General features: G+C 32.5%; 2 protein-coding genes across 3 annotated transcripts; one reads left to right on the forward strand and one right to left on the reverse strand.

Moving 5' to 3' along the window:
* The first annotated feature begins 2,026 nt into the window (after positions 1 to 2,026).
* On the forward strand, positions 2,027 to 3,959 carry LOC122582470 (CBL-interacting protein kinase 2-like). Its single transcript, XM_043754864.1, has 2 exons — positions 2,027 to 2,105; positions 2,248 to 3,959. The coding sequence occupies exon 2, from the start codon at positions 2,419 to 2,421 to the stop codon at positions 3,688 to 3,690; it is 1,272 nt and encodes a 423-aa protein (XP_043610799.1). The 5' UTR covers positions 2,027 to 2,105; positions 2,248 to 2,418; the 3' UTR covers positions 3,691 to 3,959.
* Positions 3,960 to 18,995: 15,036 nt separating this feature from the next.
* On the reverse strand, positions 18,996 to 20,980 carry LOC122581066 (CBL-interacting protein kinase 18-like). 2 transcript variants are annotated; one of them, XM_043753207.1, is made up of 2 exons: positions 20,878 to 20,980; positions 18,996 to 20,619 (listed from the first exon to the last, which is right to left on the reverse strand). In XM_043753207.1, the coding sequence occupies exon 2, from the start codon at positions 20,329 to 20,331 to the stop codon at positions 19,096 to 19,098; it is 1,236 nt and encodes a 411-aa protein (XP_043609142.1). In that variant the 5' UTR covers positions 20,332 to 20,619; positions 20,878 to 20,980; the 3' UTR covers positions 18,996 to 19,095. The 2 variants fall into 2 exon arrangements, with proteins under 2 accessions (XP_043609142.1, XP_043609143.1); XM_043753208.1 differs by having other exon boundaries at positions 18,996 to 20,615; positions 20,878 to 20,976.
* Positions 20,981 to 24,034: the final 3,054 nt, after the last annotated feature.

Below are 24,034 nucleotides of genomic sequence, written 5' to 3' on the forward strand. Positions count from 1 at the left end.
ATTAATTATTTTTGTAAAATGTGATGTCATAACAATTTTATTTTATTTAATATAAAGATTACTAACAATTTTAATGCAAAAAGAAGTTGATCGACCTTTTTTAATTAAGTTAATAGTGTGGAAACATGCCTTATATATAATTATATATCTTCCATCTTATTACATATATCAATCATTCATATTTTATGAGAACTATTTTAAAGCTTTGTCTTACTAGCTTATTAAGCTTATCTTTTTTCAATAAATATTAAATTGACTAACATAACAAAAGATATTGTTCAAAAACTATTTTTTTTTTCAAATTCTACTATTAAAAATTTTATTTAAGGATATAAAATTGTTACATAATGTTGCAAGGTTTAATATTAGATCATATATCCGATGTATAGGAATGTTGTTTCTTGTTACTTTGAGACAACGACAACCATGGTATTCATTTCCATCTATTGAAGTGTTGTTTTAAAATTTATACCTTTTTAACTTTACAACAATAATGTAAACTAGTTAGTCAATTCGGGTTTAACCTGGGCATGTTAATTAAATTTTAAAATAAATTAAAACTTTTTATGTCATATCTGTTTTTAAAACATTATAACTTGATGTAAATCTAATAATTCAATTAAAACAATAATTATATAGTTAATAAATCAACTAAATAAAAAAATACATTTTATTTGTAATAAGATTATATAAGAGAGATTTTTTATTCTTTAAATAAATGATTGATATTTTAATTAAACATGTAAATCAACCCGGGTTTAACCCAGACATTTTAATTAAATTTTAAAATATAAAGTAAATTAAAACTTTTTATGTAATATCTGTTTTTAAAACATTATAACTTGATATAAATCTAATAATTCAATTAAAACAATAATTATATAGTCAATAAATCAACTAAATAAAAAAAATACATTTTATTTGTAATAATATTATATAAGAGAGATTTTTTATTCTTTAAATAAATGATTGATATTTTAATTAAACATGTAAAGAACTATTTCTATTTTATTTATATATATATATATGACATCATAATTAAATAAAAAGAATTTTTAAATGAAATATGGATTTGCCACATCAAAATCTTTCTAATAATACCTATAGAAAACAATCTTGTTTTATTATATATAGAGATAGAGATTGTTATTTTTGATAAAATAAAAATTATGTAATTTGATAATGGACTATTATACTCAATATAAAAGACTATCATAATGATAATTATCTGTTTCTAATATATAATGTATTAAACTTTAAATATACAATATTATAAAAAACAACAATGTAATTAGTTATATAACTTAGCCCGCATATTACGCGAGATTATAATCTAGTTATTTATAAACCAATCGAGTTGGATCAACTGGTTATAGCCTCAATCTCTATAAATGAAAGTTAAGAGTTCGATCTTTATGTCTAACAAATGAAAGTCCTTTTCAATTTTAAGTAAAATTTGGAACCAATGTCTTTACCTCAAGTAGGTTTAAGGTTGTTTACATATCAACATCTCCTATACGCCGTCAAAACCAATAATGAGACTTATAAATCCGTAAAAGATGTATTAAGTGTTACTTAATTAGTTATTTACTTTGTATCATTTGAAGAATATAAAAAGGTTTGGATTATCACACATTTTATTATACAAGTAGATCCGAAAATCCAAAAATTATTATAACTTGGAAAAAAAAAAAAGAGTTTTCACATCAACTTAAGTGTGTGTTACACTTTGAAGAAAATTAACAATATTTCATCTACACGCATTACGCAATTACATTATAACACAATGCTAATGCACCTACCCACACGTTTTAAATGGAACGAACTATGCGTTGAAAACGAGTGAATGGGCACAAAATCTCAATTTCCATCGATACACACATAATATAAGGTTGTATATATATCTTTCAACTAATTGACTTGCATTGTTTTTTAATAAAATAAAAAAATATATAATAATAATAATAATAAAGAATAAAGAACAAGCTAGGATTCGCGTTATATAAAAGACCGCTTCCTATATATGTCTTCACATCTATAACCTTTTCTATCTTTTTACCTGTTCCAGTCTGGACAATCGCTCCCAAACATTGAATCATTAAAAGGTAGCATCTATTATCTTAATTATTGCATGATCGATATATATGTTTCCTATTAATATAAGTTTATATTTCGAGAGTTTATGTGTTCCTTATCGTTAAGATTATAATTAGTCTTCAACTGATAATTAAAATCTTTACTTTTTAGGTGTTTCTGCTAACTAATTTCGAACTTCACGTTTGTTAAAGAGTATACCGATTCGGGCGAACCGATATCTAAGGTGCGACCCGTCGATCCGTCAAGTGGCCCGTTCAGGGTCAAGGACCAAATTAAGTGTTTTGGGCATATATATATTGCATAAATATATATATTTTTGTGATGGACGTTGAAGGAGGTGTTTTGATGCAACGTTACGAGCTAGGGAGATTATTGGGGCACGGTAATTTCGCAAAAGTATACTACGGTCGGAACCTTGAGACAGGGGTAAGTGTCGCGATTAAAGTCATTGACAAAAAAAAGGTTATAAAAGCCGGTATGATGGATCATATCAAAAGAGAGATCTCGGTGATGAAATTAGTCAAACACCCGAATGTCGTTGAGCTCTATGAAGTCATGGCGAGTAAAACAAAGATTTACTTCATTTTAGAATACGTGAAAGGGGGTGAGCTTTTTGATAAGGTAGCAAAAGGGAAGTTAAAAGAAGATGTTGCAAGAAATTATTTCCAACAACTTATTTTTGCAGTTAATTATTGTCATAGTCGTGGAGTTTATCATAGAGATTTGAAACTCGAGAATTTGTTGTTAGATGAGGAAGGTAATTTGAAGGTTTCGGATTTTGGATTGAGTGCTTTGGCCGAAACAAAGAGGCAAGATGGTTTGCTTTACACGAGTTGTGGTACGCCTTCGTATGTTGCTCCTGAAATAATAGGCCAAAAAGGATATGATGGTGCAAAAGCCGATATTTGGTCTTGTGGGGTGGTTTTGTTTGTGCTTATGGCTGGCTTTCTTCCATTTCATGATTCGAATTTAATGGAGATGTATAGAAAGATTGCGAGTGGCAAATTTAAGTTTCCAAAAGCGTTCCCTAACGAAGCCAAAGGCTTAGTGTCTGAGATCTTGGATCCAAACCCGTTTACCAGGATTTCCATTGCAGATATAATGGAAAACTCATGGTTTAAAACGGGTTTGGAATCTGATCCACAAACACCTGACAAAATGGTTTCTTTTAGGATGGGTACCCAATTTCCGACTTCAGAAGAACCACAAGGTTTTCAGAAGGCCGATATTTTAAACGCATTTCATATCATATCAATGTCACGAGGATTGAACTTGTCCAGATTATTTAAAAACAAATTTAAAGATGAAAAAGAAACAAGATTCATGTTGAAGCAACAGGTCTCACAAGTTATCCTGAAACTCGAAGAAATGGCTAAGAGTTTAAACTTTAAAGTGATAAAAAACAATGGAGTGTTGCTAAGGATGGAAGGATCAACACAAGGCAAGAATGGTGTTGTAGCCATTGATTTCGAAATATTTGAAATCTTGCCTAATGTTCATCTAACTGAAGCGAAGCGAGTGGGTGGTGATCTAGCCGAGTTTCGAGAGATCATGAACGCCCATATAAGACCGGTCCTTACGGAGGTATTATGATGTTCAGGCGAGAAGTAAGAGCAAGATCAAAGATTTATATATAATATTCACAAAGATTTATTCATTTGTACAGATTTTATATGTAGTCATGCATAGAAATAGAAACTGATTTGTTCATGTATACGTCAATACAATTGAAATTTAATTTTTAATAGTTTAAGTGGTGAAAAATGGGAACGAATTGTTCCCAATGAATAGTTATATCTACGTGTTTTGTACTTGGTATGTATCTATGATTTTCCCTAAAAATAATAAGTATTATAAAACAATATTGTTTTGATATTTTTAATAGGTCTTGTGTTTTGTCTTAACAGATTTTGTGTCTTAACATATTTAAGACCTATAATATATATATATATATATATAATATATATATTAAATGAAACATGGTAAGGAATCTGTTAAAAAATGATATATATGACCTGTTAATAGGTTTCTTATCAAGTTTATAGTTTTGTGTCTTTAAGAGGTTCTTTGATTTAATTTTAGGATTTTAATTAATAGGTCTCTTAATAGAATTCTTACAACATGTTCAATACGGTGATGTGTTTGTGTGTGGAAAAACTGACACAATTAGTTATCGCGTTGTGTTTGTGGCGGACACAATATAGGAGCTCTAACTTGGTTCCATTTACGGTGAAATGTTTGTTTATTATTTTAACCATGATTTAGTGACTAAAATATCAATGTATTTTATACATACTCATAGTTGTGGTCATATACATCATTAATTTGTATTTTTTTTTTAATAGATGTGAATTGAATATCATAATGGAAAGTTTAGCCTGTATATTAATTTATATTAAACATATTTTTTAAAGGTAAACATAGTTGCTATATTAAACTGGATTTTGACAAATAAAAAAAAATTATACATACCAATGGTATCATTTCATTGTTTTGTCATATACATATATTCTTTCTATCTACATACCTTTTTTCCAGCTTTTAACAGTTTCAGATGGATGAATTTTATTAGAAAACTATTAGGAAAACAAAATGTGAAGAAGTGACATAAAAGTTAAGGAAAAAAAAAAAGTAAAATTAACTACGAGTATTACATAAGTTTGTACCTAATAAAGGGGAAAAGGTGGGAAAAGAGTAACAATAGATGGAAAAGAAAAACATGTGGAAAAAGCTTTACGAAGAAAAATGAATTGCCTAAAATTTGTCATAAGAATTTCATGTATGTCTTTACAAAACTGCTTCAATAGTTCAATATATAATTGAACAGATATTAAATTATTTTAAAAATCAATAACTAAATTTCTTTTTGAGAAAAATATAATATTACTTACATAAGAAAATAAAAGGCAACATTGGTAAATTTACGTTTTTATAGTGAGTGAAAAAAAGTTATAAGATAGATTAAATTATATTATATCTATATCTATACTTTTTTTTATAAAACAAGTTGGTACTCACTCATTCAACTTTTAAGAACCTGATATGTCTAATTTACCCTTTATCTTAATGCATCTATATCTATATCTATACTACTCTATAAAACAAAAACTAACACCACTTTTTAAACTTTTAAGAACCTGATATGTTTAATATACCCTCCATTTTAATACATCTCTATTTTCATTCTATACACTATGACTAAAATACCTTTACAAAAATTTCAGATTCTCCCTCACACACAAATACATAGCAAAAACCCTAACTTATAATTGCCCCCCCCCCCCCCCTCTTTCTCGCTTCACATCCAACTTCGAACATTGTCTATTTTTTTGCCGTTACAACGCGCGGACACCCATATAGTCTATCCCATTGTATATTGTGACTTGGGTACAGTAGATATGATAAATACTAATTTAGAGCTGAATAATATGAAATCATTAACTTTAGTCAAGTAAATAGGTGATTATATGAAATCTTTCAGTGAAATAGGTTTAAGTCCGGCAGAGAGGACAAAGTTTTATCCCAATTAAATGTCGTGCTTTCCGGCGATTTAGTTGGCGGTTTAGTTGCGAGTTTCTTTTTTAACTAGCATAGACCCGGTTAAAACTAAGTAAACTAGATCTTCTGTCACGAGCAAATGATCTACACTTTTAAGAAAAAAGATATATATGTAATTAAGATATTAATTTTGAGTATATATGAAAATTTTCAACACTAGTTTCAAGTATATTTAAAAGATGTTTACTATAACCTTTAAAATTAATACCTAATACACGATCTATTAGTTGATGGATTATCACGAATCTATAATACCTTATAATGCAAACTAGTCCTTTCAATTTAAGTAATTAAGAACTTAAAAAGATTATATCGCCATTCTTTTTTTACATCTTCTATATATTACATATTTTATTAGACTAAAATACCCTTAAAATATCTACATTACCCTTATTGAAATTTTTTACAACACACATCCTTTAATACTCAAAATAACTATATTATTCCATTAAATCAATTACTTAATTTTATATTAATACCGCATCTCCAACCTATCGATGCCACCGCCACTGCGCCGTCACCCGTCGTTGCCACCGCAATCACTGACCACTACCGCCGTATTGCGCGGGCACACTTCTAGTGTGATATAAGTCAAAGTCCAAAGATAATATTATAATATTTCTAATACTAATGGCTCCACAAAAAATAAAAATAAAGTAAATAAATTAAGTGGCTATAAATTTCAAGAATATGGGTCCAGGGTTCCACGCGTAAATGGCTGTGAAGGGATTTATCATACACACATGGTTGGTTGGCCTTTGTGGTGGCTGGAATCAAAATCAGAAACGATTTTTGATCGTGAAATAAAAGAATGTTAGATATTTCTCAATTTTTTTAATGTAGACGCAAAACCAATAATTCAATAACTTATACTTGCAAATTATATTCATATTGTAACATAAGACAAAATAAAAAATGTGATAGAATGAAAGATATACATATAGATACATGTCAATTTTCTTATATATAAAGATGATGTATTTAGATGTAAAATGTAAAATGATATCCTTTATTTTTATAAGAGTAAACGGTAAAAATCGTCCTTGTAGTTTACCCTAAAAATCAAGTTTCGTCTTTAACTATTTGAAATGACACTGTCAGTCTTTTTGGGGAGGATAATGATCAAATTAAGTCCTTTACGTAAACAGACGTTTGCTCCAATCTGTTAGTCCCTGCACGTGGATAGCTCATGAGGGTAATATCGCCATTTTCAAAGCTAAAGGACCACTAATGATTTTTTTTTTATTTTTTACTTTTCTTCATTCCTTCATCCACACCATACACCCCTATCCACCCCCCCCCCCCTAAACAACACACACACATATTATCAAACAAATCTCCCTCTCCCACCCCTCACTTACAACTCCGACCGACCACAACCATTGTCCGCCACACCGCCCAACTACCGTAATACCACACCGTTGAAGATTTGCTTATGTTTATTTGCTGCCACCACCATCAAGATCCGACCACTGCTTCTCGTTGTCTTCCGACGCACTGTTTTTCTTCTTCTAGGTTTTCCACATAATCTTCTTTCTATTTATTATTTTCCACAGTAATGATGGGTTTTGTTATTTTCAGTTATTAGGTTAGGCGGAGCGCCCTGGGAGAGAAAGGGTACCAGACCGATACCGGTTGGCACACTGCGCCGACCCTCCGATACCGGTGAGGTGGGGAGGAAGATGGGGAGCGTCGTGCCTCTTCTTGTGCCGCTTAATTCGAACGTTACCAAAAAAAATAGAAAAAAAGAAAGGGTCCCACATAGTAACGTCTCTTTTCTTCTTTCTCATTTCTTTCTTTTGCTGCACTTGTTCTGTTTCTTTTTTTTTTCAAACAGAGCACAAATCACACACACATATATCATATACACACATATATCAAACAACAATCATGAACCCTTTCTTCAACAATCCTATATTTTTTGACAATCACGGCCCAATACCCCAAAATTTCCAATCGGAGACGGAACAATATATTAATCTTTTCGCAATGGTGCATTATGCGATTGAACAAGATGTCCGTGATACTGCCTCCTCTTCAAGAAAGTATACAAAGAGAGACAATCGTGTCGAGACGCACAACCGTCTTGTTCGAGATTACTTTGCCGAGGAACCGAAATTTGATAAAAAAATTTTTAGAACACGGTTTCGGATGAGTAGACGATTGTTTGTGAAGATAGCTACAAATTTGGAAAGCAATTTTGAATAATTTCAAAGGAGGGCCGTCGGTCGTGGGAAAATGGGGTTCTCAGCTTTACAGAGGTGCACATCTGCCGTTCGCCAGTTAGCATACGGTAGTAATCCCGACAATTTAGATGATTACTTAAATATGTCGGAAAGATCGTCGCGTGACACCCTTAATGCTTTTTGTGATGGAGTCATTCGATTATACCGGCTTGAATATTTGCGTAGGCCAACGCGTAATGATACGCAACGCATTTTAGATCATCATGCGTCTTATCATGGTTTCCCTGGCATGTTAGGTGTATATTTACTTATATACGGTTATGTATATATATATATATATATGTATTACGTAGTTTAATAATTTTGGTTTAATAATGTATATATATATATATATATTACATAGGGAGTCTTGATTGTACATACTGGGCTTGGGATAGATGTCCAGTGGCTTGGCGTGGCCAGTACACGCGAGGTGATCGTAGCGGGCCGACGAGATCGCTTGAAACAGTGGCATCACAGGATTGTTGGATTTGGCACGCATACTTTGGTGTTGCCGGTTCAAACAACAACCTTAATGTGTTGAACCAATCTCCTTTGTTCAATCCCTTTGAAGACGGCACAGCCCCGCTGGTTCCTTCCACTGTAAATGGAACCGAATATAAGTACCTGTATTTTCTCGTGGATGTGATCTATCCAAGATATGCGATGTTTGTGAAAACGATTTCTCATCCAACTGGTGAGAAAAGGATTCAATATGCTAAGACACAGGAGGCTGCAAGGAAGGATGTGGAGCGAGCTTTTGGTATTATAAAAAAAAAACAGAAAATACTTAGAGAACCGGCACGACAAATGGAAGAAACCCCCATCCGTAAGATCATGTATACGTGTTGTATTCTTCACAACATGATTTTAAAAGACGAGGACCACGCAATAAGTCCTGATTATATTCCAGATCCCCCGGTTGCGCCACAACCAATGATCGGCTGGCAGAGATACAGAACCCAAACGTTCACAAAGATCTTCGGATGGATCTCATTGACCATATTCATCGCACATTCATCCCGGGCATCGATCGCTAGTTTATTTATGTATTGTGTTGTCGTTTCGTTTAATATTGTAGTTTGGTGTTTTATTTTGTTTTTTGTTTTATTTTAATATTGTATTAGTTTTAAATTATTAAATAAAATGTTTTAGTTTTTAAAAATAAATTGAAATTAAATTAAATAGAAAATGGTGGGGGGGGGGGGGGGGGGGGGAAGGGTGGTGAGACATTCCTTGCATTAGGGGAGGGGAGGGGAAGCAAAATCGGGGAGGGGTGGCGAGACGCTCCCCCACCCTTATTAACTTAGTCTATTTATTTCTTTCTTGAAGATTACGAGCAAATTCATATTCGTTATTGTTGTTGGTTTCTCCAGTTGTAATAACATTAGAGGTGTGTATATATGTATGACTACAGATCTATTGTGTTGTTTGGTTTTTAGATTCATTTTGTTTTTAGATCTATATCTTTATGTACGTATATATTTGGTTTTGATTATATTCTTGAATCGTGAAATATAGATTTTGATTACATAGATATAGATATTAAAAAAAGGTAAATGTACAGAAACTCCTTAGTCCTGTAGAAGAATTTTTCCTCTCAAGCTAGCGACCCTGTAACTCTGCCTGACAGTGAGACCCCATAAACCTTGGCTAGTTGAATATGCTTTTGCGGGAATTTGAACCTGGGTGGTGTTTCCACCAAGTCGTTTTTTAGGAGGACAGATGACCTATAATATAGATATTAGATATATATATATATATATATATATATATATATATATATATATATATTTGAGTTTTGATCTGGGTTTTGGTATACAAGGTTGAAAATAGAAGTAAACAAAATTATTAATATTGGTGCGTTAAAAGTGAAAAAAGACACAAGTACCCTCACGTGAAAGGCACATGAGAGATTTAACGGAAAAGAGCAAACGTCCGTTTACGTAAAGGACTAGATGTAATCCTTATCCTTCCTAAAAGGACTATCAGTGTCATTTCGACTAGTTAAGGACGAAACTTGATTATTAGTGTAAACCACAGGTACGATTTCAGCCGTTTACTTTTTTTATAATGAGGAAATGATGCATGTTGTAACTATTGTGATGTGAATTGTTATTGATATTACTGATACAATAAAGGGCTATATATAGCAAATGTACAACTTGTTCATCAAGTAAAAATAACTAATTATTAGGAAACTATAATCTACTAAATATATAAAAGATATTAATCTACTAAATATAATATAACTAAAAAAACCACTTATTTAAATTATGTAATATCCTTAATACGCCATCGCAAGATAGCTGACTCGTCAGAGAAGCCAATCTTGGACTTGAACTTGAAATCTTGGACTTGAACTTGTAGAGAACTTCCTTAATACGCACCCGTAAGATGATAAACCATATCTTGGAGTTGAACTTGAAACATTGAGCGTTGACTACCGGGTTTATTTTGAGGTAGCGAAGAACCCGATTGAGGTACTAAAAATTTGATGAAAACAAAAAAGATTAAAAAAAAAAGAAAAAAAGAATAGGTTGCTCGTTGGAGCAAAAAGAGAGGGAAAAATATACGAATTGAAACCTACCACTACGGTATGGGCTTATGAGTGAAATTGCTCGTTGGAGATTTTGAATAATGAAACCGGTCACTACGGTATGGGCTTACGAGTGAAATTACTCATTGGAGCTTTTGATTAATAAAATCAGCCACTACGGTATGAGCTGATGGATGAGATTGCTCGTTGGAGCTTTGTTGGAAGACACTAAGCTGAAGAGACCGGCCATTACGGTATGGGCATGAGAGGTAAAAAAATTAACCGGCCACTACGATATGGGTTGTGAGAGGCTACTGCGCATTATTAGAAGACAGTAAGATGAAGAAGGCCACCGTTGCACATTGTTTGAAGGCAACAAGTTGAATAAACCGGCAACTATAGTATGGGCTGAGATGAATTGCTCGTAGGAGCTTTTGATTAATAAAACCGACAACTACAGTGTAGGTATAAGAGGTAAAAAAAAATTCATATAATTCCCCATAATTCCCCATACAATTCCCCATATAACTGAATAGAGATAATGTAATTCTTTTTAAAGGTATGATAAAAAAAAAAAAACAAATAATTACCTGGTTTTTGCAACAGGTATTATATCATCTTTTATAATTTCAGGCGACAATGCAAACATGTGATAGGGCTGGACTTCATTTTCAACTTCATAATTATTAGTGGTTAATGATTACCATGTGTATCTCATTTCTAATTGTTAAAAAGTTGGGCATGCACCACACATTGAGCACATCGTTTTCGGCCAATTTTTAAAAAAAAATTCGTCGGACAGTTTTATTATACTGATGAAAAAATCAAACCTAACTTTCTTATTTGTATCGACAAAATAAAAGGCTCCGATTTCGTTCACCTTTTATTACTTGAATTGTACTCCATATATAAAAGGCTCCGTACTACAATGTTTGGGATGTTCTTTTAGTCGTTTATTTCTACACAAGATTTAGTCACTTGAATATATACGGAAAAAAAAAATAACGAACTGTTAAAAATTTCATAAATGCTTTATATGTAATAGCTATAGCCTATAGTCTATATACCCGTGCCTTACAAGATATTTTTTTTTCCGAACATTCAGTCGGTATGATACATCAAGGAAACCTCACCGTATAATGGTAAAGCCTTGCACGTACCCTAGACAACGAGATTTTGATCATATGCCGTTACAAGTATTCAGAGGAAAAAACCCCAAGACTTTTCATCCCTAAGGATCGAACTCAAGACCTTGGGTAAAACCTGAGATGCCTCGACCATCAACGTGTATTAGACTATACTAGTCATATGCCCGCGCGATGCGGCGGTGTGGTGGTGGTGGCGGCGAAGATGGGTGGTGTGGTGACGGCGGCGGTGGCGATAACGTAGTTTTTTAGGGTTAGGGATATATGTTGTAAATACTTTCATTAAGGGTATTATAGGTATATTACGTGGAGATATTCAAATTAATGAATTTAAGAGAGGAGAAGTTTGAATAGATCAAGTTCTTTATTAAAAAATTTAGAGGGGTAAATATTTTATAAGGTAATTTAGATACAGTGGTTTTAATAACACATCATGGGCTTCATTAAAGATTGTGCAACGACAGTAGGATATTTTATGAGCATGGTCATATATGACAATGTAGGTCATCAACATTAATCAATAGTCAACAACTCAACATATATAAAATCATATCAAACTAATAAAGTTTAACAACTTTATTTAGTGGTATACTTGTAATAAACATGGTTTAATAATTTATACTCCGTAATAAAATTTAGATATATTCATTTCAATGTCAAACACCTCGTGTAATACTATACATTGGGTATTGTGCTTATGGACAGAGGCGGTATCAAGAAAAAATTCTAAAGGAGACAAACTTAAAAAACTTATGAAAAATAAATCTAAAAGGGGGCAAAATGTTAAAAACCTATAGAAATTTTTTAAAAATTTATGAAAAATTTAAAAATACATGACAGAATTTAAATTTTGAGGGGGGCATTGGACCCCTTTGCCCCCCCCCCCCCTTTAGTACCGCCCCTGCTTATAGAGATTAAAGAGAGTATATATATATATATATATATATATATTAAATAACAAAGATTACTTATAACATGAGTTGCATATATAAGTTAATTTCCTTGAGTTTTAACTTAATGGTTGTATGATCATCCATCTTGTATGAGGTTTTGAGTTCAAGTTTTGGGAGGACATACGAATTAACTCCTTTTATTAAGGTTTGACTTTGGTATACCTAGGTTCAAGTCTGAGGGGACAGAGTTTACCCCTATTAATCGTCATGGCTTTGAGCGGATTAATAGGGGTTTTTCCCCCATCGGGTGATAGACCTCCCGCTATCGAATCTTGACACGAAGTTTTCAGCGAAATTCACCTTTAAAAAAATAGGGTTAAATGCAAATTTCGTCCCTGTGGTTTATTGAAAAAAGGCTTTTCATCCCTCTGTTAGTTTTTGAGTTTTTTTCATCCCTGTGGTCTGACTTTCGTCAAAAACCATTCGTCCCTGTCATTAAGTCCCCTCACGTGCAAATCATGTGAGGGTATTTTTGTCTTTTCACCCGCCTTTTTTCTTTGTTATTCTCTATTCTTCAAAACCCAGATTCTAAAATTAAAATAATGAAATAATATAAAAAAAAATCCAGTTGCAATCAAATCATTGATAACAATCACCATGCTTCCATTCCCACATGATAATAATCCAACAATCAAATCATTACTAACAACAATACAAGAACGGTAAATAAATATCAAAACAACCTCACAACAGTAACAACATTGGGGCTTTATTGTATAATTCTTGAATCAAAATGTCTGATACATACAAAAGAGTACAAAGGTTGAAGCTAACCTTCAAAGAAGACGGTGGAGGCGGAGATAATTTCACGGCGGTCGAAGGGCAACGGCAGATGAAGGTATACCATACGTCCATCAGATGAAGGTCATATCGAGATGACCATCCTTGGTTGAGAAATTCAAGAGCAAACCTCAAACATGAGACTATAATACTATATTATCATTCTCTATTACGCATCGTCAAATACGATTGGTAAGTTTATGGATCTCCTCCGGGTGGTAAATAAAATAGGATTAGATCTGGGGTCTGATTTCAGATCTGGAAACATATTTGTGTTTATGTATAAATTTTTAGAGGATTGCATATATAGCAGCATAATATTAGGTATCAATTTAAGGTTTGAATTCTGGAATGAATTTGAATGACTTAATAATTTGATTGTTGGATTGTATTATGTGGAAATGGAAGTATGATCATGGTTAAATCTTAGTTGATTACAATTTGGAATTGAAAATGATGGTGATGATGAATTTTAAATTCGTTGTTGATTGTTTATAAACATGATGATTATCATTATTGTATAGATAAGTAGATATAAATACAAATCTTTTGTATGTATTTATATTAATTCGAAAAGAGTTAAAGTGCAAATTTCTTTCCCTGGTTTTCAAAGTTCAAATACGAGTGAGATAAGAGATCCATGTGTGAGAAACTCAATTGATAAATAATATAAAATGACAGAAATACCCTCACGTGGTGGGATTTAACGACAGGGACGAATGGTTTTTTACAAAAGTCAGACCACAGGGATGAAAAAAACTCAAAAACTAACAAAGGGATGAAAAGCCATTTTTTCGATAAACCACAGGGACGAAATTTGTATTTAACCCAAAAAAATATATAAGTTAATTATTTTTGAACATTATGATATAAGCTAACTATATATATTTTTGCTTAAATGTTTGTTAGCTGATTAATACGGGTATTATTTTCTTTCTAAAAAATGTGCATCGAATATCACAACGGATGTTTTAAACTATGTTATTTTAACCAGGTACACGTTAAAAAACCCCTTACCCAATACCTAATAGGAGGAAATGCATGAAAACAAATTAGGAGAAAATCTTATCTTCTAAGACGAACCAGGATTTCTTTAAATCTAAGCACTCATAGAGGAACTTCCTTATCATTAAACTTTTAACCTAATATATAGTTACAAGTATTATTTATTTATTTGCATTTTGAGTCAATATAGTGTTAAGATGATCTTTTAGTATTTCTTTTTTTTCAAGTATTATGTGAAAACATGGTAATAATGTGGTTCTAAAACAATGCTTTTATAATTAAAAAAAAATGGTTATTAACGCATACAAGTAAAGTGATTCAAGTTTTGGCAAAATCAAATTGAATAATTAAATCCTCATTGTCGGTTATTTGACTGAACCCCTAACAGAAAAAAGTTATTTTAGGACTAACCTTAAATTAAGACCAAAATTTAATCATTTATTTTTTTTTATCTCTCCTCAAACTCAACTACTCATCTTTTTTCTCACTCACTCTCCTCCCTCCTCGATCCTTCCTCTCCGGCCACCACCTCCTCTTCCTCCTTCTCCCTTCTTCTCCAGCGAGACAACCACCGCAACCACCATCTACTCCGACCACCCCAGCCACGGTGCCAGCAAGGACTACGCTCGTACCTTCTCTTGGATCACCGCCAATTAAATCCACACCATTCCCATATGCGTTCGGTGACAACCCCTTCAGAACGGACGAGGGCAATGCCCGTACCTTATCCACCCGAAAACGAAACTGATTATCGCCGGAAATGTCGCCAAAGATGTTGTTGGATTCTGGAATACGGGATTTGATTTGAGAAGAAAGAAAAAATAAATGGTTGAGATTTAGTTCTAATTTAAGGATGATTCTAAATTAACCCACCCCACCCCCATAACCACCAGCCATTTTAAATTACTTTTTGAAATCTATTAGTGTAATATTTAAGGATACGAGCATGGTACCCTAATGGGTGGTTTTTGTTTAGTGTCTAAATTTATAAAAATGTTGTACAAGTAATTATCTCAAATTAACTACACAGTTACAGAAAGGAGACCCGATCAAATGTAATATAGTAAGTGATAAATACATGATCGTTCGTAGAGACGCGTTGCACTACCTAATCTAATAGTACGGGTAATTCTAGTGGTTGATGGTTGTCACGATTTCTTATTAAACAAATTAAAAACTAAAAAGTAAATAGAAGCCGCAACCGCTTATTCAGCGAGAGGCTTAGTTTGAAAAATATTTGAAAAGGCAAATAAGAGTAATAAAATTAAAATACTTGTTTAGAATCTCAGATATCATGGTACAACCAAATATCATTCTACCTACTTGCTAGACTGTTTGAAACTTAATCACGACTCAGATTCTCGTTAGATTCAATTTGCCTAAGTAACTAGTGTTGTCCCTAGACTCACACTACTCTTTAAACAAATTCTCGTTAAATTCATTGTTTAAGTTTTAATCACCTAAGTTTGTGTTACTAATTCATCTATTAATATACCCGGCTCTTAACCTATGACCAGATAATAACTCTCTCCTGTGACCACAGTGCACGTTTCCATGTCACTGGATCGCGTCTGACATTGTTAAGTTTCATGTTCAATTCGTCCTAATTAATATGGTTCTGGATCCCTCAGATATAAGTTAATCACCTTTTACATCTAGTTATAGACCGACTAGTGTTTTCCATCATAACATATTACTCCTAGTGTATGATCATAGACAACCATCAGAATTAAAATAATATATTTAGATATAGAATCGATAATAATATGAAGAACTAGTAAAACATGGATCTACAATAAACAGTAAAACACACTCCAACAAATCTAACAAATAAAGTAAAATAGATAAACGTCTACATGATCACATCGATCAAAACAAGTATTCAGCTAATTAGCCTACCATTATTAAAGGAATAACAAAGTCTAAAAAGATTAAAGACATTGTTTACCAACTGAAAGTAAATAAAAGAGATTGATCTAGGTAGAAGATGAAGATCGAAAGGTGTTAGAAGCTCCAAAACCTCCTTGGAATATGCAAATTCAACCTAGGGTTTGTAGGTGGCATCTAGGGCTACCGAATCGGCTCTCTCTTAGGGTTTTGAGGGCTGCTTTGACTTAAATAGAGACGAAAATCGGTTGCTGAACTAGGTCGCCCAGCGGCGCTAGGGATGGGCTCCAACGACGATGGGCTCGTCTGCTGATGGGCCAACGGCGCTAGCAGCTCCTGCTGCTCTCCGATTTGCTTCGTTTGACTCCGAATCACCTCCTTTTGTCTTGTAACTTCATAGGCCTCCATGTTGAGTTGTTTGATGCCATTTACCCTTACTCGCAGCTTCTGTGAACCTGCATATATATCCAATCCATTAAGTAACAATAGTTCCGCAATATTAGCTCATTTTAGACATTGAAATGTGGACTTTTGATAGGGGAATTTATCACAAAATGAACGCTCATCATACCCGCGCAATGCGGCGACAGTGGTGGAGAAGGTGATCTAGTGGTGTCAGTGATAGTACTATTGGTGGTGGTGCGACGTTAAGTGGTGTAGATTGATGTAATAGTGATAGTGGAAATTTTAAAGAAGATTGGGGCTTAAAGTGTTAATTATTAAATAAAAGTTTAGAGTGTAAATTAATTCATTAAAGACAAATTTGATATTCTATAAAAACTCTTTAGATAGTGGGTATTTATTAATGGTAATTTAGCAATTCTGTATGTAACTATTATATAACTATTTATAAAAATAAAAAGGGATTTAATAATTTTTATAAAGAAGTATAGATAAATCCTTTAAAGTACACAATGATTTTACTAGGCCATAACGATCTCTTTATATATGCATGTACATTTTTTTAGGGCGGGGCCGCTCTTTCTCCTGCTAATCCGACCATTTTCAAATCTGTCTTTCTAAATCTTGATATTTCAATTAAAATTATAAGTTAAGATTGATATCTTTAAATTTTTACTTTTTATTCTTCTTTTAAAAGTCAAGATATTTCAACCAAACTAGTAAAGTTATATCCAATTTTTACAAGATGTCAATAAGATGAATCGACCAAGCAAAAATCACCCGGCCAAGGCTACTAAAATTAGAAAGATGCACTCACTGACTCGCAAATTCCCATTAACTCACCCTTTCCGAATTCATTTTGTGTGCTTTGTTTTGCTAATTGTTATTTTGACAAACCAACCATCACTCACCACCTCATTCTTTTAAAATGATTATGTGGGAAGACTTCGGTTTTGTTTACTCATATTATTTAAGCCGATCACAGAAGACCCATTTTTATTCATTGGTTTTCTCATTTTGGGCGGCTAAGGAAAAACAAGTAAACAACAATAAGCAGCAATCAGCCAATTACTTCTTTTATTTTTATTTTGGACCGAGCTCAGTAACCCACAAGCCCACCATATGATTATGCCTGGGCCGAGAAAGAAGAACAAAAAAAGGACATTTTTATTTGGGGGCTGTTTATTAAAAAAGTAGAGCAGCCGGCAGCGCATAGAAAAGAAACAACTTCATAATTTTAACTCACATTATTATTGGATAATGAAAGTGATATACGGAGTATATGACTAATTCATATGCCTAAAAATAGGCCTACTACATTTACTTGACACATGTTTTTCACTCATTCTCTATCATCAATTTTATTTTTGATATTGCCAGGTTAGACGTATAAATTAGTCACATTAATCATTTTCCATTATTATTATCTCACACGCAACCCTCTCAACGTACAAAAACCACCATAGTCCATGCCCATCCATTATCTTCCTCTTCATCATCATCATCTACACATATCCTATAAAGTATAAACTATTTTTCTCATTTGTTGAAAGACATTACTTTCGAGAGATTTTGGGGCAGTATTGTGAAGCTTAGAGTTGAAGAATCTATCATACACCTTTATCCTTCCTTTGAGAGTTGATTTTGGATTGTAAACTCAACTCTTTTTATTTTCATCTTAGATTGTAAACATTATATGATTATTTGTGATTGCTTGGCTATTTTTATTATATACAAGCTGTTAGTTTGGGAGTTGTCTAGGCAATAATATGAAACTCAATTAATAATAGCGTTTCTATTTTTTTTAAAAGGTAGTTATAATTCACCGTATTCGCTTCTCAAATTAAGGCTAAAAAGAGTGGGATAACATTAAGGATGGGGGATATCCGCCATGTGGCGTCATGTAAGCAAGAAGGTTTTGTTAGGAAAATGGGGGAGTGAGACAACTTTTGAGGATGAGGGGACTTTGGACATGTGGCATTTATTGATTGGTTGATGGTGATAAAGTGTGTGTGAGAGAGAGAGAGAGTTGGTAGAAGGAGTGGGCGATAGAAATTTTCCGCCTGGAGGTGTTTTTGGGCTCAATCGGCTGGGAGGGGTGGTGTAGTGGGCGAGATTTGGGCGACAAAGGGGGATTCCGCCCCACTCCAGATAGCTTAAGCAAGCGAAAAAAGAAACAATCATAATTACAACAACTCGAATCCACACCAATTCTCCTAGCTAAAATCCCTATTATTTGATCTATTTTTATACCACATGCAAGAATCCCGAAAACTTGTTCAGTTAATGATTGATTGGTGATTAATGCTAGGCAATTTATGTGGTCATTTTTATTAATGGAGAAATTAGTATGCATGAGGTAATCATAGTTCTAAAAATCCATTGACTATTTTAAGAAGGTCAGTTAAAAAAGGCAAATGAAATGTCAATTTATAGCAGTGCTTGAAAGTAAAACTACATTTGATATTTGATATGTGCTAATTAATCTCATCATGCTATCGACTTCAAACATCTATAAGGGCTGGCCTTATATGATCGTTCATAATCTCCCAAAACTCGACTCTTTCCCCTCCCAATTGCCTTGCCTCGATAAGATGCACATTCTCCGCAATCTCAAAGATTTCAAATTCAATGGCTAAAACACCATTTTTGCCTTCTGTCAATCCTTCTATTTTTAGCAACCCTCCATTGTTCTTCATTAGTTTTAAATTCAAGCTCTTTGCTAATACTTCCAGTTTTGAAATTATATATGTGACAGCCTGTTTTGACATGAACCTCACTTCTTTTTTGTCTTCATAGTTTTCGTCGAACAATCCTGATAAATCAAATCCTGGTGACAAGGAAATAATTTCAAATGCGTTCAAGTTATCGGCTTTTTTCAAACATAGTGTTTCATTTTCGGATTTTTTGGTTGTAAATGGCTGAGAAACCAAACCCTTTTTAAACCACGAGTTTTCCATTATTTTTGCAATGGAAATCCTGGTTTTCGGGTTTGGATCCAAGATTTTTGAAACTAATTTTCGCGCATCAGAAGGAAACCAATTTGGATACTTGAACTCTCCCTTTGCGATCTTTCTATACATCTCCATGACATTTGAGCCGCTAAACGGAAGAAAACCTGCCAAAAGCACAAACAGAACAACCCCACATGACCAAATATCGGCTTTTGCTCCATCATACCCTTTATGTCTAATAACTTCTGGTGCAACGTACGCAGGCGTACCACAAGATGTATGTAGCAAACCATCTTGCCTCTTTGTTTCAGCCAAAGCACTTAACCCAAAATCCGAAACCTTCAAATTACCTTCCTCATCCAATAACAAATTCTCGGGTTTCAAATCTCTATGGTAAACGCCACGGCTATGACAAAAATTGACTGCAAGAATGAGTTGTTGGAAATAACTTCTTGCAACATCTTCTTTTAGCTTCCCTTTAGCTACCTTATCAAAAAGCTCACCGCCTTTAATATATTCTAAAATGAAGTAAATCTTGGTTTTGCTAGCCATGACTTCATAAAGCTCTACTACATTCGGGTGCTTAACTAATTTCATTACTGAAATCTCCCTTTTGATTTGATCCATCATTCCTACTTTCATAATTTTTTCTTTGTCTAGGACCTTAATAGCTACACTCACCCCTGTCTCAAGGTTCCTACCATGGTACACCTTTGCAAAACTCCCTTGGCCCAACAATTTTCCTAATTCGTATCGGTGCATCAAAACACCCCCATTGAAATCCATTTAGCCAAATTTTATAAACACTGTTGTAAATTACCAAATTGGTAATTAAGTTGTGATTACTCTATGATTTGAAGGGATCACTCAACCACCTTGAAAGTACTTTATCAAACTTAACGGAATATTATTACCAAAAAATCGGATGTGCTTGTGTCCAATCTCGTCTAAAAGAAATGATGATGGCTTATAAGGATTTCTAGTATTTGAATCATTATTGGTGGAGATAGATGTCCTAGCTTTGAAACACATCTTTCTGCATTCCCTGTTCTGTTTTTTTTTGTAATAAACTACCTAGACAAATAAAAATCAAAATTGTATCAACAATCTTGATAAAAGAAGTAGTAACATATAGTCATAAAAAGCAAAACATCATATATAGGTGAAATTATTGTCTAGAAAAAGAAAAAAAAAAAAACAAAACAAAAAAGAACACTTTTAAATTAGAGCAAGATATAACTTAGATATACATATGTAAACAACAATTTAATTAAAAGAATATTGAGTTGATTAAATTGATGATAGAAGTAAACTAATGTTGTGATGACTTACCTTTAACTTTGGAGTTGAGAGGAGCAGATGAGCAAATACTATGACACTATAGATGCACAACACAAGTGTGGCTTTATAGACGATAAAGAAAGTCACTAGTTGTCAAAACTATATAAACTATGATATTTTATTAAGAGTTGTCAAAAGAAATATATATAGTAGATAGGTCAATATTAAGGCAATGTTTAAACAATCAGTATTTTGGTTGAATCGGCTTCATGTCCGAAACCACTGAATGTAGTTACATAAAAATGCTACTAAAATTAAAATTCAAAACAAAAAAAATTAATAAATAATAAACTTACTACAATCCAAAGCAAATACAATTATAACCATTAAAAAATAATACTAAATTATAATTACAATCCAACAAAATGCGGAGTGCCCTATAAGTTTTAAAATTTACTCGGAATCCAAAAAAAAACCTCAGACTATACAAATTATTATATTAAACAAATGAACTGGTTATTTTACTTTAACAAAACAAACAGTACTAATTTAGAAAAAACAGAATTATAGAATATAAAAATTAGCACTAGTGAAGGTTTTAACTTAAAAAATTATTTATTTTTTATTATTAATAAAAGAACCGGTTTCTTAAAAAGGCAGAACTGATATATTAAATTTTTTTACCATTTTAATCCTAGACCAATTATACTATAAACCACTTGCAATTAAACCGACAGAAATATTATTTTGGGTTGCTATTGCCTCTAAAGGCTTTGCCTATGGCACTAGTCGACATATTAGTTTTTGCCCGTTAGTCTAGAATTCTCTATATCATTATTTTAGGGGAAAAGGTGACGCTATTATAAGAAGCTTATAATACTTATTCACTTTTTAATCATTTATGAAGTTGAGTTTTTGCCCGTTTCTTTCTAGAATTCTTTATATCATTATTTTATGGAAAAAGTTAAGCAATTATAAGGTTCGTGCTGGAGTTTGGTAATGGTTTTTGCAGAAACTTTTTTCTCATCTTTACTTTTTTACTAAAATTTATTTCATCTCCTTTTTAAAGGAAAAAGTAAGAAAATTAGTTTGGAAATAATACAATTGTATTTAATGAACAACTCTTTAATTTACAGAAAAAGTTATTAAAATTTGTTGGACTAATTTACACCTTAAACTTTTATTTCACCAGTAGCCTTTAAGTCATTTCTTCTAAAATATTTTCATTACCATCTTTACATCAATTACATTTACATCTACCTACATCACTCGTCACCATTATTAACCGTCGCCGACACCACCAGAGTCTTATGGCTACCAATGCAGCATTGCGCGGGTACCATGCTAGCAAGTAAAAAAAATACATATTGTTAAATTTACTAATATAATATAAATTTTCATATATATCCCTCCTAAGCCATTTAATTTAATATCATAATATTTACTAAAAACTTGCTTTAAACTGTTGTATAATATGTATTAAAAATTTATAATTTGGGTATAATTCACACCTGTAATACATTAACTTGTATAAGACATATTATATTCATAACTGTATAATGTAAATAATTTTTTGCATATATATATTTAACAAAGGAAAAACTATGTAAAATTCGCCTCCTATGAACAAAATATAAATAATGAAATATAATTCAGCCAACAATGTATTCAAGCCTTTACCAAAAGAGTAAACAAAGTTGTCTTATTATTTGAAAGTCCACCGAAACAAGTGGTGACACATGACGTAACAAAGTTTGTTTGTAATGAAAAGAAATGGCATGAGATGATGATTGCAATTAAGTTTCTTATTTTGAATTTTGTAGTGTGCTAATTGAAGTCTGTCTATAATTCGAAAGAAATTCAACCATGGAGGCTGGATAGGGGTATTACGCATGTAACTTCCGCAGTCATTTTACACATTTAAAAACAACGGATTTCACGTGTGTTTTTTTACCATTGGCATAAGTGTGCCTTCCGGAAAGCAGCCATGTTATAGATAAGTCAACTGTTAAACAGTTAAATTACTAAGCTACTACAACTGTACAACTTCATGAGGCTTGCAATACATAGACTTATTATTTTATTTTCACCAAAATAGGGCAAAATCTTGTCACATACATTGAAAATGCTCTAAAATATGTATGTGTGTGTATAGAATGCATATTTCGAATTAAGCTATTACTCAACATCGGAATTACTGAATTAGTTCATGACTTCTCGATTCGCCTTGTTGTATATATGTGTAGATACTAAATGAATAATCCACCATATATAAATCAAATAAAATAACACCCAAAAATCCACCATATACTGAATCAGTTTTGTATGTGTAGATACCAAATGAATAATCCACCATATATAAAGCCGACAGTTTTACATGACTTAGTTTACCAAAACTGATGCAGCGTGATATTACAAAATTTTTATTTTGATAAGTTATTTTTTTTTAATTTATTCGGATAATTATGTATTGATTTATTTCCTATTTTAATGGTGTTAGGATTAATATAAATAAGGTGTTAGGTGTTTTGTAAAAAGCAGTTTTGAGTTTTATGATATTACAAAATTCGACTTTTATCTCTATCTATGTGTGATAGTTTGAATTAACCATAATTTTTGGTATTCTATTAAATCAACGAATATTAGAAGAATTGTTCCTAGTATTCTTTTGAATCAACAGGTCCAATTTTCTATCTTAGATTCCTGTCTGCGTCAAAACTAAAAAGGTTATTTCTGATTCTACCTAAGTTAGAAAAGACAGTTGATGTTCCAAGCAAAAAGGATCGAACCATTGAAATTAACAATGTTAACCAGTTGATCAAAGTTTATTTATAGTTGTGGTTGACTAGCAGTTCGTTGCATTGCAATTACATGTGACTCTAGCCCAGTGGCATCAGGCAATTGTGGTAAAGGCCCCCGGATGTGCATACATCACGGGTTCGATTCCCATTACGGGGCATGGGGTTTCTCCCAATTTATTTGGGTATCCTTCTGATATTATTAGGTATATGATCGCGTCGTAGTCACTGATTGCAAAAAGTGGTGTTGTGGTGAGTGATCCTAATTGCATTTCAAAAACAAGGATTTTCTATGGATCTGATATGATGGTTGAGCAATATTCTTTATATCCTTTCTACTTTCTCTATCTGAAAATAAGTGTTTACAGCAAAACAAAATGTAAGGTTCAAGAACAGTGATGTGACATTAA

Source organism: Erigeron canadensis, chromosome 9 (genome assembly GCF_010389155.1).
Source record: "Erigeron canadensis isolate Cc75 chromosome 9, C_canadensis_v1, whole genome shotgun sequence".
NCBI classification, from domain to species: domain Eukaryota; kingdom Viridiplantae; phylum Streptophyta; class Magnoliopsida; order Asterales; family Asteraceae; genus Erigeron; species Erigeron canadensis.

What these genes read in the sequence shown, in the direction of transcription:
- LOC122582470 (XM_043754864.1), top strand. Translation starts at nt 2,419, where the DNA reads ATGGACGTTGAAGGAGGTGTTTTGATGCAACGTTACGAGCTAGGGAGA.
- LOC122581066 (XM_043753207.1), bottom strand. Translation starts at nt 20,331, where the DNA reads ATGGATTTCAATGGGGGTGTTTTGATGCACCGATACGAATTAGGAAAA.